The 15482-nt window shown below is 46.4% G+C and overlaps 1 protein-coding gene across 3 annotated transcripts in view; it reads right to left on the reverse strand.

Annotated features, from left to right (window-relative positions):
* KATNAL2 (katanin catalytic subunit A1 like 2) overlaps positions 1–15482 on the reverse strand; it is a 55176-nt gene that overhangs the window by 5611 nt on the left and 34083 nt on the right. For all 3 annotated transcript variants that reach the window (XM_032212620.1, XM_032212619.1, XM_032212621.1), the window contains 3 exons: positions 13109–13200; positions 5725–5835; positions 1327–1489 (listed from right to left, as the gene is read on the reverse strand). In XM_032212620.1, coding sequence (XP_032068511.1) covers positions 1327–1489; positions 5725–5835; positions 13109–13200 — 366 coding nt within the window. The remainder of the gene's footprint in view (positions 1–1326; positions 1490–5724; positions 5836–13108; positions 13201–15482) is intronic.

Raw genomic sequence — 15482 nt, forward strand, 5'->3', positions numbered from 1 at the left:
CAGAAGGCGAAACGGAAGCCAGGGGGCTCGGGGAGCGTCAATCCAAAGCCCACTTCTCAGCTGCAGAGGTCTTTCCAAAAGGCTCTGACGGTGAAACGGAGGCGACGCATGCAAACGACGGCAAGCAACCGCAGAAGAAGTGGGCCGCAGAAGAACGAGGTGCAGGTGTCAGGATGTGTGACACCTGGCAAGTAGGGAAGCTCCATCCCACCATCCCCACCCTAGCTTAAATTGTACCTCGCCCCCCCCCCCTGCATCCTGGGGTGGGCAGGGTCTCAATTTGGGCTAATTTTGGAGGTAGGGCTTAATTTGAGTGCATGGGTTCAAAAAAACATAAGAGGGCGTGGGTCATATTTTTGAGGAAACACGGTAATAAGTCATATATTCTAAATCAGTGGTAGTCAACCTGGTCCCTACCGCCCACTAGTGGGCGTTCCAGCTTTCATGGTGGGCAGTAGGGCTTTGCTGTAACTTTGCTTTATAAATTTTATAAAGTAAAGTTACTTCCCTATAAAGTAAAGTTACTTCCCTACTTTATAAATCACCATTACTGTGGAACCGGTGGGCAGTTAATTTTTTTTTACTACTAACAGAGATACAAAAGTGGGCGGTAGGTATAAAAAGGTTGACTAGCCCTGTTCTAAATCATATGATAAAAACATCAAGTGGCAAATCATAAGATACCAATAGGACAAGACAATAGGAAAGATTAGAAGATGAAGATGATGTGATAGAGATAGATAGAATAGAGATATAGAGAAAGATATGTGGACTTCTGTCCAGGTAATTTATGATTTAATAGCTGACCAGCTGCTGTAAGGCTGTAAACCGAGATGATGACATGAGGATGTGTCAGCAGGGTTACTGCCACTTTAAGAAGCTGTATATATAAGGGAGGCCATGTGAAGACGTCCCTCCCTCTCTCTCTCTCTCTCTCTCTCTCTCTCTCTCTCCCTCCCTCTCTCCCTCCCTCCTTGTGTATCTCTCTCCTCGTATTCTATCTGCATTGTGGTTCCCCATGTAGAGATGAAGATTGATTGATTGATATTGCCTGGTATTTGCCTAATACATGTATGTAGGTGTATATTTAAGTCTTGTATATAAACCACTGTTTGAAGGACAAAACCTCTGTGTACTGTATTTTGCTCCTGGGTTGTCTCAAAATAGTAGTCACTCTGGCAACTTCAACTCCCAGAATTCTCCAGCCGGCTGTCCACACATCTTGAAGTGGCCAAAGTTGAGAAACTCTGCTCTATAGATTCCTTGACTCCTCTACAAAGGTCATTCATAAGGACCCTGGATAACCTGGGTGGGTTTCTTCCTCACCTGGCTGAGCAAATTATAATCCAGTTCCGTCCTCAGCTCCACTCCTCCACTGTTGCTCACTGGGGGAAGCCAATGCTGGATCATGGTTTGCCGGGCCTCTTGATTTGGGAGGTCAACCAGAATCCTCTTCTCCAGTCGGCGCAGCATGGCATAATCCAGTTCCCTAGGAGAGAATAAGGAAGGCAGATCCTTGTTCTATTAACAAGAGGATCTCAGGGCTCTTTCCATCAAGTCTAAGTCATAAATGGTTCCTTAAGAAGCACCAAAATTAGGGAAGGATCAGACGCACCCAGACCAGAACTGATCCAGTAGAGACAAAGCTTGTTCATATGACCGTGGTGTTATGGCCCGCCAGTGGAGCTGGCAGCAGAGTCGGACAGTGAGGAGGTTGGGGAGGAGCATGGGCTAGACCTGGAGGCTGGGGAAGGCTCGGACGAGGGCTCTGCATCAGAGGCAGAGACGGGGCCGAGGCCATCTGGTAGTGATCAGGTGCCTATGGAGCTAGAGAGCAATGAGGCAGAGGAACAGCTGGAGCCTGTTCCCAGTGTGCGCATGCACAGAGCTGCCAAAAGAAAAGAAAAACTCAGAAATCTGGGTCGACTTGGGAGTAAAGCTACAGGTGGAAGGTGACTGGCCCCTCCCACAGGAAATAAAAGAGGAGCGAAAGGGGAGGGGGCTTTTGGAGGAAACAATTCTTTCGCTCAGTCAGACTCATTTCAGGAGTGTGAAGATCTGTCCGTGAATCTCAGAGACTCTGTGCCCAGTCTTTCCTTGCACTTCCTTTGGAAAATATTTACATGGCAGCTTTCTAAGACAGATAAGGTCTGTAGTCATAAATACTCCTTTGAAAGACTGTTTGCCAGTCCTTTGCTGAGTGTGAATGAGAGGAATTCACATTCGTTTAATGAAAGGAGTTTCGTTGGGACCAGGACTCTGCCTCGTGCTTTTTGGGGAAGCCCAGGTCAGAACACATGGATTCGCTTGAGCCAAGATTTGATGTATGAATAAACCATCAAGGTGAACATACTAATGATGGCGTGTAAGCTTATGCATGATGTTTTACAATACAGCCAGTTCATCCTCTCTGTTTTCAGTCGTCAGGTGTAGAGTTGTTACATGCTGAAAGTGTGCAGTAACTAGAGCAGAGAAGCAGGCTGGCTTTATCCAATGCCAACAGGCCATTGAAATAGGACTTTGCTTTCTGACAAGGGGCATTTCTACATTACAGGTATTTCTTGACTTACAACCTTTTGTTTAATGAACTTTCCAAGTTACGGCAGCCCTGAAAAAAGTGACTTATGACTCTTTTTCACACTGAACTACCATTGCAGCTTCCCTATGGTCATTTGATCAAAATGCAGACAATTAGCAACTGGTTCATATTTATGACGATTGCAGTGTTCCGAGACCATATGCTCTCCTCTGGCGATTTTCTGACAAGCGAACTCATTGGGGATGCCAAATTCTCTTAACAACCGTGTTCCTAACTTAACAACCGCAGTGATTCAGTTACAGGTAGTCAAACACGTTACATATTTGCATCCCATAAGATCACCCAAGTTAGTTAAAATGAGGTCTAAAGTCAGAAGGGGCGTAAATTGTAAATAAAAAAGTTGTTTTTGTCTCCCCCCCCTTTTTTTTTTAAACCTTAGGTTATTGTGGTGTCTATTAAATATACAACAGAGAGATACGGGATGTGTGTATGGGGGGAAACGTAGTAGGGATGCACCTGTGATCAAATGACATATTGTATGGGATGATGGGGTTTTTTTTTCCCTTTCCTTTTCCCTTTGTTTTTTTTCTCTATTGTTATGTGATGTTGTCTATGTAATAAAAAATAAAATTATTTAAAAAAAAAAGTTGTTTGGAGTTCACAAAAGAGATAAACCAGACCCCAATGAACTTTTTCTTATCTGGAGCTAGTCTCCAGCTTGTTTATCAGTTTAGGAATGTGAAAAACTAATAAACCTGAACATCGTTTTAAAAGAAAGAAAATAAATTAAAATACAAAGTAACTACTGTATTTTTTGGAGTATAAGACGCACCTTTTTCCCTCAAAAAAGAGGGTAAAAATCTGGGTGTGTCTTATACAATAAAATAGCAGAGTTGAAAGGGACCTTGGAGGTCTTCTAGTCCAACCCCCACTCCAGACAAATGGCTATCCAACATCTTCTTAAAGACTTCCAGTGTTGTTGGGGCATTCACAACTTCTGGAGGGAAGTTGTTCCATTGATTAACTGTTTTAGCTGTCAGAAAATTTCTCCTCAGTTCTAAGTTGCTTCTCTCCTTGATTAGTTTCCACCCATTGCTTCTTGTCCTGCCCTCAGGTGATTTGGAAAACAGCTTGACTCCCTCTTCTTTGTGGCAACCCCTGAGATATTGGAAGACTGCTATCATGTTTCCCCTAGTCCTTCTTTTCATTAAACTAAACATATCCAGTTCCTGCAACTGTTCTTCATATGTTTTAGTCTCCAGTCCCCTAATCATCCTTGTTGCTCTTCTCTGCACTCTTTCTAGAGTTTCCATATCTTTTCTACATCGTGGTGAGCAAAACTGAATGCAGAATTCCAAGTATGGCCTTACCAAGGCATTATAAAGTGGTATTAACACTTCATGTGATCTTGATTCTATCCCTCTGTTTATGCAGCCTAGAACTGTGTTGGCTTTTTTGGCAGCTGATGCACACTGCTGGCTCATATTTAAATGGTTGTCCACTACGACTCCAAGATCCCTCTCACAGTTACTACTATTGATACAATGAATACAGCATTTTTGGCCTCCCGAAACCCTGCCCCCTTCGCAAAAATGGACATGCATAGCCTTTAGGAGGCTTCCAAAGTGCTCCTGGGGACTGGGGAGGGCAAAAACGAGTGAAAAATGGGTCATTTTTTGCTCATCCCCCCCCCCCCCCCGGTCCCCAGAAGCACTCTGGAAGCCTCCTAAAGGCTATACATGCCATTTTTTTAAAAAACGGGCCCGTTTACGTAAAAAACAGGCTGTTTTGGGGAGGTCTGCAGAGTGCAAAAACTTTTTTAAAAAATTTGCCTCTTCAAAATCTTGATGTGTCTTATACTCCAGTGCGTCTTATAGTCCGAAAAATACGGTATGTTAGTTAACAAATTACAAAAACCATGTCATTTGCTCCTCAGCAGGGATGCCATTATAACAATGATAAAAAACATAGATCTTTGGGGTGGGGGACGGGACGATATCATTTTCTGTCAAATCAAACAGATCTCAAGAATAATATAGCCCATTGTGTGGAAAGTGTTTTGCGCTGTGATCGTGAAAACAAGGATTTGGACTAATTTCCTCCTTTGTTACTTTTGTGCTGTAGGAAGTTAGCACCCACCCTTCTCCTAGGAAAATGAGAAATTTTAGGAAATATTAAAAGGGCAGAATATTTCCTCTAAAAGGGAGGCAGAAACAGCCCTCCCCACAACTTGGTCAATGGACCATTAAGGCCTGACCCAGTCTATTCTACATAACAAAGATCTACCTCCTTCAGGCAGAGCCATAGTAGGAATCCCAAAGCCCTTTCATTACATAATCACCTAGCAAAAATCAACCAAGCTTGGGACTCAGGACAGCCTAGAGTTGCCCCTGCATGGCCCCATGGGAGTCTGACAGCCAATCAGAATACAAGTTCAAATTCAAAAGCCCAGATAGGGTATAAAACCCGAGACATTCTCAGCATCTCTTCCCTTTTTCCTCCAGGGTCTCAAACCATGTGCTTCTCACCATTAAAACCTTTCCAAGCAACTTCCATGAATCCAATGTCTTTTCCCTCCCTTGGAACTGAACCCAGATGGACATTTCTTCCAACGGTACAAACAAAAACATTTTTTTCTATTATATTGTAGCCCCCTTTTGATCCCAACCGGATCTTCATGTTAAACACACACACACACACACACACACACACACACACACACACAAAGGAAGGCTTTTCATCCTGAAACTTTAGTGCACATAATTCCAATAAAACCCAAACTCTCCCTATTTTTAGAGAACATATTTTTCTAAAGCACCGGATGATTTAAGCACCTTAAAGAGTATCTCGGGCGGACAACACTTCTTTTAGCTTAACTATAGTAAATAACTTGGCCATCAAGTTGCTTTTTTAAATATTAGCAGCTGGCTTGCTCTGGCATCTGCTGATCTTCTGCAGGATTATGCACTTTCGGGTGCAAAACGCAAGAACCAAGGCAGAAGCAAAACGTCAGCAGTCGTAGTAATAATAATAATAATGATAACAAAGAAGCTCAAAGCTCTCAATTAATCTTTGAAGGCTTTAGCCAAATATCACGGCTTTTACTGCTCTGGGTAAGTAGAATCTTTATCTGTGTTTAGAGGCTCATGCAGATGTATTCAAAACATATTCTCCGGCTCTCTTACCAGGGTAAGTTGGAAGCTGCCAAAACGAAGACAAGATCATCGGAGCGAGCCAAGCCATCCATCTGCACCAATAATTCCGTTTTCATACGCCGGCTTCCTTCGTGTTCGCCCCTGTCAAGAATATTGATGGCGGGAGAAAAGAGGAAAGATTATTCCCGGGCACCGGAGAAGGTTCCCCATTAAAGGTGAGACCTCAGCTTACAACAGTTTGCTTAGTGGCTGTTCAAAGTTACGACGGCACTGGGGGAAAAAATGGCTTTGTTCTGACCTAGGCTTCCCAAGAGTATGAAGCAGACTCTTTGTGCCAATAAAACCACTTTTATTTAGGTTAAAGTGAATTCCTCTCCAGCAAAGTCCCGGCCAATAGTCTTTTATGAGATTTCACAACTACAGACCTTGATCAGGCTTGGAGAGCTGCCAGGCCGATATCTTCTAAACGCCACGCTATAGCAGCAATTCCTTGGCAAGAAGTCAGGAACAGATCTTCACCCTCATGAATTGAATTAATTGTCTCTTGCAAACTCCCTTCCCCTTTCGCTCTTTATTCCCTATGGGAGGGGCCATTCACCGCCCACTTGTGGCTTTACTCCTGAGTTGGCCTTTGTTCCTTAACTGCTCCCTTCTCCTGGCAGCTCTGCACATGCACACATTGGGAACAGGTGCCAGTTGTTCTTTTGCCCCACTGGTGTCTGACTCCAAAGGCAGCTGATAACTGTCAGACGGCCTTGGCCCCCTCTCTGCCTCTGACACAGAGCCCTCATCAGAGCCTTCCCCAGTCTCCAGGACCGGCCCATGTTCCTCCCCAGCCTCCTCACTGTCTGGGTCTGCCACCAGCTCCACTGGCCGCTGGTGGGCCACAACAGGGCTGTTTTTCACACATAACTGTTACAGCATTCTTACAGTCACGTAATCTGGAATTAAGGAGAAAATTCCTAATAGTGAGGCCAATTAATCAGCAGAACGGTTTGTCTTCAGGAATTGTGGGAGCTTCATCACTGGAGATTTTCAAGAAGACTACCATTAGTCTGAAATGGTACGGGATCTCCTGCTTGAGCAGGGGGTTGGACTAGAAGGCCTCCAAGGTCCCTTCCAACTCTATGAAATGAACTTTCGGTTGGCCAGTTGAGCCTGTTTTTCACCCTCCCCAGGCTCCGGAGGCTTTCCTGAAGCCTGGGGAGGGTGAAAGTGCCCTCCCCGGCCCTCTGGAAGGCCTAAAATCGAGTGGCCGATGCATGTATGCGTGCTGGAGCTGATGGCTTGCATGACAGCAGATCTGCCTCCACATGCCCCCTGTGGCATGCATGCCATAGGTTCGCCATCACGGCCTTAAGGGGTGGGATTAGCTAAAATAATATGAGTTTTCACCGTAGTTATTTACAATATTTGTAGCAATAGCAATAGCAGTTAGACTTATATACCGCTTCATAGGGCTTTCAGCCCTCTCTAAGCGATTTACAGAGTCAGCATATCGCCCCTCACAGTCTGGGTCCACATTTCACCCACCACAGAAGGATGGAAGTCTGAGTCAACCTTGAGCCGGTGAGATTAGAACCGCTGAACTGCAGATAACAGTCAGCTGAAGTGGCCTGCAGTACTGCACCCTAACCACTGCGCCACCTCGGCTCTTTGTAGAATTTATATGGCTGCCTAACCCAAATTCAGGTTAATGTCAGAGTTCCAAGTAAAACCCCCAACAAAAGAAGACTCCAAGACTTAAGTTTCCTCAGAGTTCCAGTTTATTGCAGATGTTCATATTGGCACATCTGGGAAAACCCAAATCCGAAAGCTTCCAGGTTTTCTCCAGGTTTTCTGGTCCCTGCCCAGCACCCACACGTCCATCACATGGCCCAATCAGGCACAGTCCCAACTGGAGATGCCTCCCAGTCACACCATCACAGCTGCAGGGCAAGGTATCCTTGACTCCCTGAGAAGGAATTATATCACCCATACTCCATATAATCCCCCCTCCCATTTTCCTACAGCAGAAAATGTGACAGGCTTGAAAGCCCAATGCCAAAAATCCCTTCCAGGCCACATTGTGACTCTGGCAGCACACAATAAGCCCCTGACACAAAACAAAAGAAACGACGTCAATTAAAATTCAACCAGACATTAACAGGCAACCAGAAATTCACTTGCTGTTCCAACTGTGGTGCTGGAGAAGACTATTGAGAATCTCTTGGACTGCAAGGAGATCCAATCAGTCGATCTTAAAGCAAATCAATTCTGTCTGTTCTTTTGAGAGGACGGATCCTGAAGCTGAAGCTCAAATACTTTGGCCACCCAATGAGAAGAGAGGACTCCTCAGAGAAGACTCTGATGTTGGGGAAGATGGAAGGGAAAAAGAGAAGGGGACCACAGAGGATAAGATGGTTAGATAGAGACATCAGCAGAAATAGTATTCAGACGGTTCGGACCGGTTCGCCCGAACCATTTGCTGAAATTGCCCCGGCTCTATGCTGTCCTATTTAGGTGCTTTTTTTTTTGAGGCTGGGAGCATGCGCAGAAGGCGAGTGTGTGAGCAAAGTGCACACGTGCAAGGCCGGGAGCATGTGCGGTGAACCGGTGGTAACAAAATGTGAAACCCACCACTGGTCATCAGTGCAATGAACATGACTTTGAGCAAACAATGAGAGTCAGGGGAGGACAGGGGAGCCTAGCACAGGGCTGCGATCCTACCGCTTTAGCAACCGGTTTGCTGAGTGCACACTTTGTGCACACGCGCTGCACTCATGTGCGCGCCAGATATGCGCTGTGCAGATATGCGAACGTGTGCGCCGTTTACAGGAAAACAGCTGAGGCATGGCAATCTACTCTGCTGTGCCTATCAGCTGGGTTAAAAACCAATGGCATGCAGGTGAGTATAGCCCAGGGGTGTGCATTGGGACCAGGCATGGATTCCGGCAGCTGCTATTGGTGGTTGACTCATGGTCACGCAGCGTGCGCACACAGGCGCAGTACTATAAAAATGATTCTACGCATGCGCAGAAGCCAAAAACAAGATGGCGGCACCTATGGCGCCACCGGGAGAACCAGTTCAGGGGCGTGGCAGGCCTGGGTCGCTGCCGGTTGTAGCGACCCAGGCCGCCAAACCACTACCGGTTTGGCTGAACCAGTCAGAACCGGTAGGAACCCACCACTGATGCAGACCCACCTGAAGGTCAAAGCAAACCGGTTCGGTCTCAGCTGATCTTCAGAGCTACCGGTTCGCCCAAACTGGGCCGAATCGGTAGAATCCAACCTCTGCCCTAGCATGTTGTGGTCCATGGAGGTTCTGAAGAATGAAGACACAACTTAGCAACTGAACAAGAACAAAAGATTCACTTCACACCCTCCTCCAGATGGGAGGGTGTGCAGTCTTCCCAGCCCCAAGGCCAAAGACAACAAAAGGCACATTTTGACCATCTTTCTGAGGTTCCTGACCCCGCATGATAAAATCTTTTAACGTTATGACCCCTGGTTTTAGATATCCAAGCTCTGAAGATAGATGGTGATTATAATATTAAAACAGGGGAGCGCCCCATATAAGTCGGTGAGCCAATTAAACAGACCCATAAAAGCCAGGGCAGAGGGCATGTATGCCAGGCCTAAGGTCCCAATCCTTTTCCCCCTGCAGGTAAAAGATTTCCGAGCCATTTATCCGAGGACTGGAAGCGATAAGGGCTATTAATTCACACAAGGCTTATCTAATCATCTTCTCTTGGCGGTATGATGGGATAATGCTCTCTCTCCAATTAAGAAATATGCGAACCAATTTTCATATCTATGATTCATCACTTGACGACTCTGCAAATCCATTGATGAGTTCAGGAAGCGAAACCACCTTGGCTGACCCAGCCTGGCGGAGGTCTTCTTTGCCACATTCAGCCGCCGGACACTTGACCAACAAGACCTCGAGGGCTGGAGAAGTGTCTGGGAAGTTTTATTTCAGACGTCCCGAAGCCTCCACGTCCTCTCTTAGAAACTGGGGCAGAAACTAAACCTGCAAACGAGATCCTTGGCATCCATGCTGCGAAGGACTTCTCTTCCTTGGCCTAAACTGGTTGGCTTGGAGAAACAGAGATTCTGCCAGAAAAGGGCGTCATAGTATCCACTTGATGCAATTACAAATTTCTTTCTAGCCCTGCTGAGATAAAACAGGTAAAATAACATCAAGAGCAGGAGTGGGCAACTATGGCCCCTTTGCAAATGATCGGACTTCAACTCCCAGAATTATTCAGCCAGCCGTGCACGGATGATGCTACCTAGTTTGGTAATGAGACACCTGCAAGAAAACAACCAAGCTTAGGAAGCACCAAAGATCCCTCATTTTAACCCCGAGCTACAAATATTCTGATGGGAGAACCAGACCATCTTATTTGTCTCTTGTGAAACTTATATGCGGGTCAAGAAGCAACAGTGAGAACTGGATAGGGAACCCCTGATTGGTTCAAAATTGGGAAAGGAGTCCGGCAAGGCTGTATACTGTCGCCCTGCGCATTTAACGCATGTGCAGAGCACATCATGGGAAAGGCGGGGCTAGATGAATCAAAAGTTGGAATTAAGATTGCCAGGGGGAAATAACAACTTCAGATATGCAGATGATACCACTCTAGCGGCAGAAAGTGAAGAGGAACTAAAGAGCCTCTTGACGTGGGCGAAGGAGGAGAGTGCAAAAGTTGGTTTGAAACTCAACATTAAGAAAACTAAGATCATGGCATCCAGCCCTCAATTCCTGGCAAACAGGGGAAGAAATGGAGGTAGTGACAGATTTTATTTTCCTGGGCTCCAAGATCATCGCAGATGAGGACTGCAGCCAAGAAATTAAGAGAAGCTTGCTCCTGGGGAGGGAAGCTATGGCAAATCTAGATAGCCTACTAAAAAGCAGAGACATCACCCTGCCAACAAAAGTGCGTCTAGTCAAGGCTACGGTTTTACCAGTTGCAATGGATGGCTGTGAAGTTTGTACCATAAGGAAGGCTGAGCCAAAGGATTGATCAGTTTGACTTCCTTGCAGCCTTGGAGGAACGTTGTCCATGGGGTGGCAATGGGTCGGACACAACTTCGCAACTAACAACAACAAATATTCTGGTCAAAAGGTTTATACCCAGGTAGTCCTCAACCTACGACCACAAGAGAGCCCCAAGTTTCTGTTGCTAAGCAGGACACCCCGTTTTATGATCATCCTTGCCAAATTGTTAAGTGAAATCCCTGCAGTTGTTAAGTTGGTAACACAGGTGCACAATGAATCTGGCTCCCCCGCTGAATTTGCTTGACAGAGGGCCACAAAGGGGGAGTCACGTGACCACAGGGCACTGCAATCGACACAAATCCGAACCAGTTGCCAAGCCTCCAAATTTGATCACATGACCACGGGGATGCTGTAACGGTCATTAAGTGTGAAAAATGTGGAACGATCTACCCGTAGAGATCCGGACCCTTCCCACTCTCTCGGCCTTCCGAAAAGCCACTAAAGCCACTAAAACCTGGCTATTCCGGCAGGCCTGGGGCTGTTGACTTCATGAACGAGGTCCAGCCCCACTTAGATTGAGTGTATGGTGCGTTTGCTTTTAAATTTGTTTCTCTTTTTCTATTTTTAACTCTTTATTTTTAATCTTGTTTTTGTAAGCCGCCCGGAGTCCTACGGGATTGGGCGGCATATAAATTTATTAAATTACAATTACAATTAAAATGGCCCTAAGTCACTTTTTCTCCACTGCCACTGCAACTTGCAATGGTCACTAGGTGGAGTCCTGCAAGTAGAGGACTACTTATATTTCTTTTTGAAATATTTTTTAAAATCCATTAAGAGGATTCTCTCTCTCTCTCTCTCTCACACACACACACACACACACACCACCACCACCACCACCACCACCACCCAAAGAACAAGAACAACAAAACCTAGACTGCTTGAGAATTGTTATCCTTATGGTATAATTGGCTAGAGCCGTGATGGCAAACCTATGGCACGCGTGCCATAGATGGCACGTGGAGCCATTTGTCAGGGCACGTGAGGCTTGCCCTGTCAGCTGGCCAGCGCATGTGCACCTTGGCCAGCTGACTTTGGCCTTCTTTTGTGGCTATTTTTCGCCTTCCGGAGGCTTCAGGAGTTTCCCCGAAGCCTCCGGACCGTGAAAAACCGGCCCTACGAGCAAACCGGAAGTCTGTTCCCGAACTTCCAGTTTGCCCGTAGGGCCAGTTTTTCACGGGGAGGCTGTTTTCGCCCTCCCCAGGCTCTTATAAAGCCTCTGGAGCCTGGGGAGGGCGAAAAAAGCATGCCAAAAATGGGGGGGGGAGCGCTGGTCGTGCACATAGCATTATGGGTGTGGCATGCCTGCACATGACCCCCCTGCGCTCTCCCCCCTGCTTTTGGCACGCGAGCCAAAAAAGGTTGGCCATCACTGGGCTAGAGGAAAGAGGGAAAAAAGTAGGAAAGCAATGAAGAGAAGAAGAAAGATCAAGAAACTACAAAACAAATAGAAACTGGAGAAGGAATAAGTGGTGGAAATACAAAATAGACTGTAGACAAAAATAGTAGGAAATAAGAGACATAAGATGACTTAAATGTATGTAAAGGTTGTTATATATGGAACTGATAGAAAAGATATATGAAACAAAATATGTATATGTATGTATGTGTATTGAAGTATGTGAATGTATGTATATGAATATGTATATGTACATGTACATGTATATGTTTATGTATATGTGTTCTGACCCCCCTCCGTCCGGTGAGTAACGCCGACACAAGCTTACTGTTAGCCACACTTTATTCACAGTAATTACTCACAGACAAGACTTTGGCAGCAACCCAGACTCCCACAGATAAGAGATACACACAAGAGCTTCTCCAGCTTAGTATAACGGTTGTATCCTCCAAAAGGTCTCCTCCCAAAGTCTCTTCTTATATACTCTCTTGGGAGGAGCCAAATTACAACGACCTGGGCCAGATTATCATTTATGTCTCCGTAATTGCTGCCTGCGCTTCTCCGCCCTTCTCTGCCTGGCGTCCGGGACCAACTCCCTTTGCTCCTCCCCACTGCTCCAGTGCCTGACATCAGGGACAAACTCCCTTTGACTTTCACTGCTGCTCCATGCCTCAGGTGCCTCTTGGTGGCCAACCAGCCTCTCTAGTCCCTGAACCCTGCCCAGGGTCCTCCACATCTTCCAGAGCCGACTCATAGGGTCCCTCTCTATCGGAGTCTATCAGCAGCTCCAACGGCTCCTGCTGGGCCACAACATATATGTATATCCACATGTACATACACATATAGTTATAGGTATATAAGATTTACATGTACAAAGGAAACACAATGGATATGTAAAAGAAGTATAATGTGTTGCAAAGATATTATGTTTGTATAAACAATATATATATTTTTTTTAAAAAGAGAATTGTTACCCTGGAACCGTGCCTCGCTGACTCATGACCGACTCCAGCTCGTCCAGGAAGATGGTGGAAGGCGCATGATAGCGGGCAAGTTCAAATAATACCTGTGGAGACGGAGACAGGACCCAAGGAAGAAATATCAGGTGGGAGAAATGGTCTCTCTGGGATCGTTCTCTAACAGCAGGAATCTGGGAAGAGCGCGCTCTGCATGGGGCTGCCTTCAAGAGAATCCGGAAGCGGAAATACACCAATGAGAGGAAGAGTGGGAAACAGAGGAGAGAAGAAAGATGGGAAGAGAGGGAAAGGAGAGAGGGTAAGGGGGGAAGATGAGGAGGATAAGGAGGAGTGGAATGTAGAGAGAGGAGAAGGAGAAAGGAAGGGGGAGTAGAGTAGGAAAGGGTGATGGAGGGAAGAAAGGAGGTAGGAGAGAGTTAGAAGACAGGTGTATGGAGAGCAGAAGAGCTAATAATGGGTTTTTATCTTTCTGGGCGTTGATGACAAGAGGAACTGATGTAATTACTACTTAATACAATAGGATACTGGCTATGTAATAGTATACATGTGATTGTATGTTATGAAAATGGAAAATAAAAAAGTATATTGGAAAAAAAAAAAGAAGAGAATCCGGAAGGTGCAGTTGGTGCAAAATACAGCAGCCCGCATGGTTTTGTGCAGATTTCAGTGTGCACATATATCGCCTCTCCTCCGGGAGCTGCATTGGTTGACGATTTGCTTCTGGGTGCAATTCAAGGTGCCGGTTGTCACCTTTAAAGCCCATCATGGCTTGGGACCAGGTGATCTGAGGGATAACTATCACTAGAACTGTGGTGGGTTCCAGATCCTGTTGCAACCTGTACAGCCCGCAACGCTCCATGATGCTTCTGCGATGGTCCAGCTGTTCAGCAGAGTGTCGCGCAGGTGCCATAAGCTCCCTGCCCCTGCGCAGAAGCCCTGAAATCTTCAAATACTGGTAAGGAGCACGGGCGGGTGGGTGGGCCCTCCGAAGCACCGTACCAGAATGATACCTGGTGCTCCCAGCAGGCACTGGTACGCACATACTGGGGCTTACCAGTCATAACCCACAACTGCACTATAAGCTTCCGTTAGAGACAGGTAAACTAGGTATCAATTCAATACTGCAAAACGAATGAACATTTTTAAAAAATGTACCTCGGGTACGGGGTGGGTTTCAAATATTTTTTTACTACCGATTCTGTGGGCGTGGCTTATTTTGTGGGCATGGCTTGGCAAATTTACATTTCAGATTGGTGGGAAATAAAATATACTGTAAAAAAAATTTTTTTAAAGGCCAAAGAAGGCAGCAACCTGAGCCGAGCCTAGCTGAACGCAGGAGAGCTGATGTGCGTGGTTTTGTTCGCTGCCTGTGAGCTCCAGGGGGAGGGGAGCAGCGGCCGAGCGAGCAAGCCAGCAATCTGCAGGCTGTCGGGTACCATGCTCATGAGTAAACTTGCTCACGAGTCAACTGCAGATTGGAGGCAGCCAGCAGATCCTGGCATGCTCACTTGGCTGCTCACCATCACCACCACCCCATGGAGCTCAAAGGCAGTAAATGAAACTACCGCCTCCTGCCTCCGTGCATCGAGGAGGCGGGGAGGCTCGATCCCACTTAGGAGGCCGTGGTTGCGAAGCCTTGGGGCTCCCTAAACAGCCCATGCTGCTTACCTGTCTGTAGGCACTAGGGGGCAGTCGTGTGGATGCACGTGGTGAAAACTAGGCAGGGCGAGCGTCGCTGCGAGCCAGTTCAGGGGCGTGGCCAGCCAGCCATCACTACTGGTTCGTCGACCCACGCCCAATTACCACTACCGGTTCTCCCGAACCCGTCCGAACCGGGAGCAACCCACCTCTGCTCAGGTTGTCCTCAACTTACAACCCTTCGTTTAGTGACCGTTCAAAGTTACAACAGCACTGAAAAGCATGACTTATGATTGTTTTTTACACTGATGACTACCGCAACATCCCCGTAGTCACATGATCAAAATTCAGATGCTTGGCAATTTGACTCATATTTATGACTGCTGCCGCATCCCAGGGTCGTGTGATCCCCTTTTGCGACCTTCTGAGAAACAAAGTCAATGGGGAAGCCAGATTCACCGAACAAACGGGTGACTAACAACTGCAGGGATTCACTTAATAATTGTGGCGAGAAAAGTTGTAAAATTTGGCCAAAACTCACTTGACAGCTGTCTAGCTTAGCAACAGAGATTTTTGGCTCGATTTTGGTCATTAGGTAAGATGAGGACCCACCTGTATGCATTTTGCCTTCTGCCATGAGATCAGGAAAATGCAGTGGCTATTATAGTAAAAGGGGAGATGGTGGCTCAGTGGCTAAGATGCTTAGCTTGTCGATCAGAAAGGTCAGCAGTTC

Source organism: Thamnophis elegans, chromosome 3 (genome assembly GCF_009769535.1).
Source record: "Thamnophis elegans isolate rThaEle1 chromosome 3, rThaEle1.pri, whole genome shotgun sequence".
NCBI lineage: Eukaryota > Metazoa > Chordata > Lepidosauria > Squamata > Colubridae > Thamnophis > Thamnophis elegans.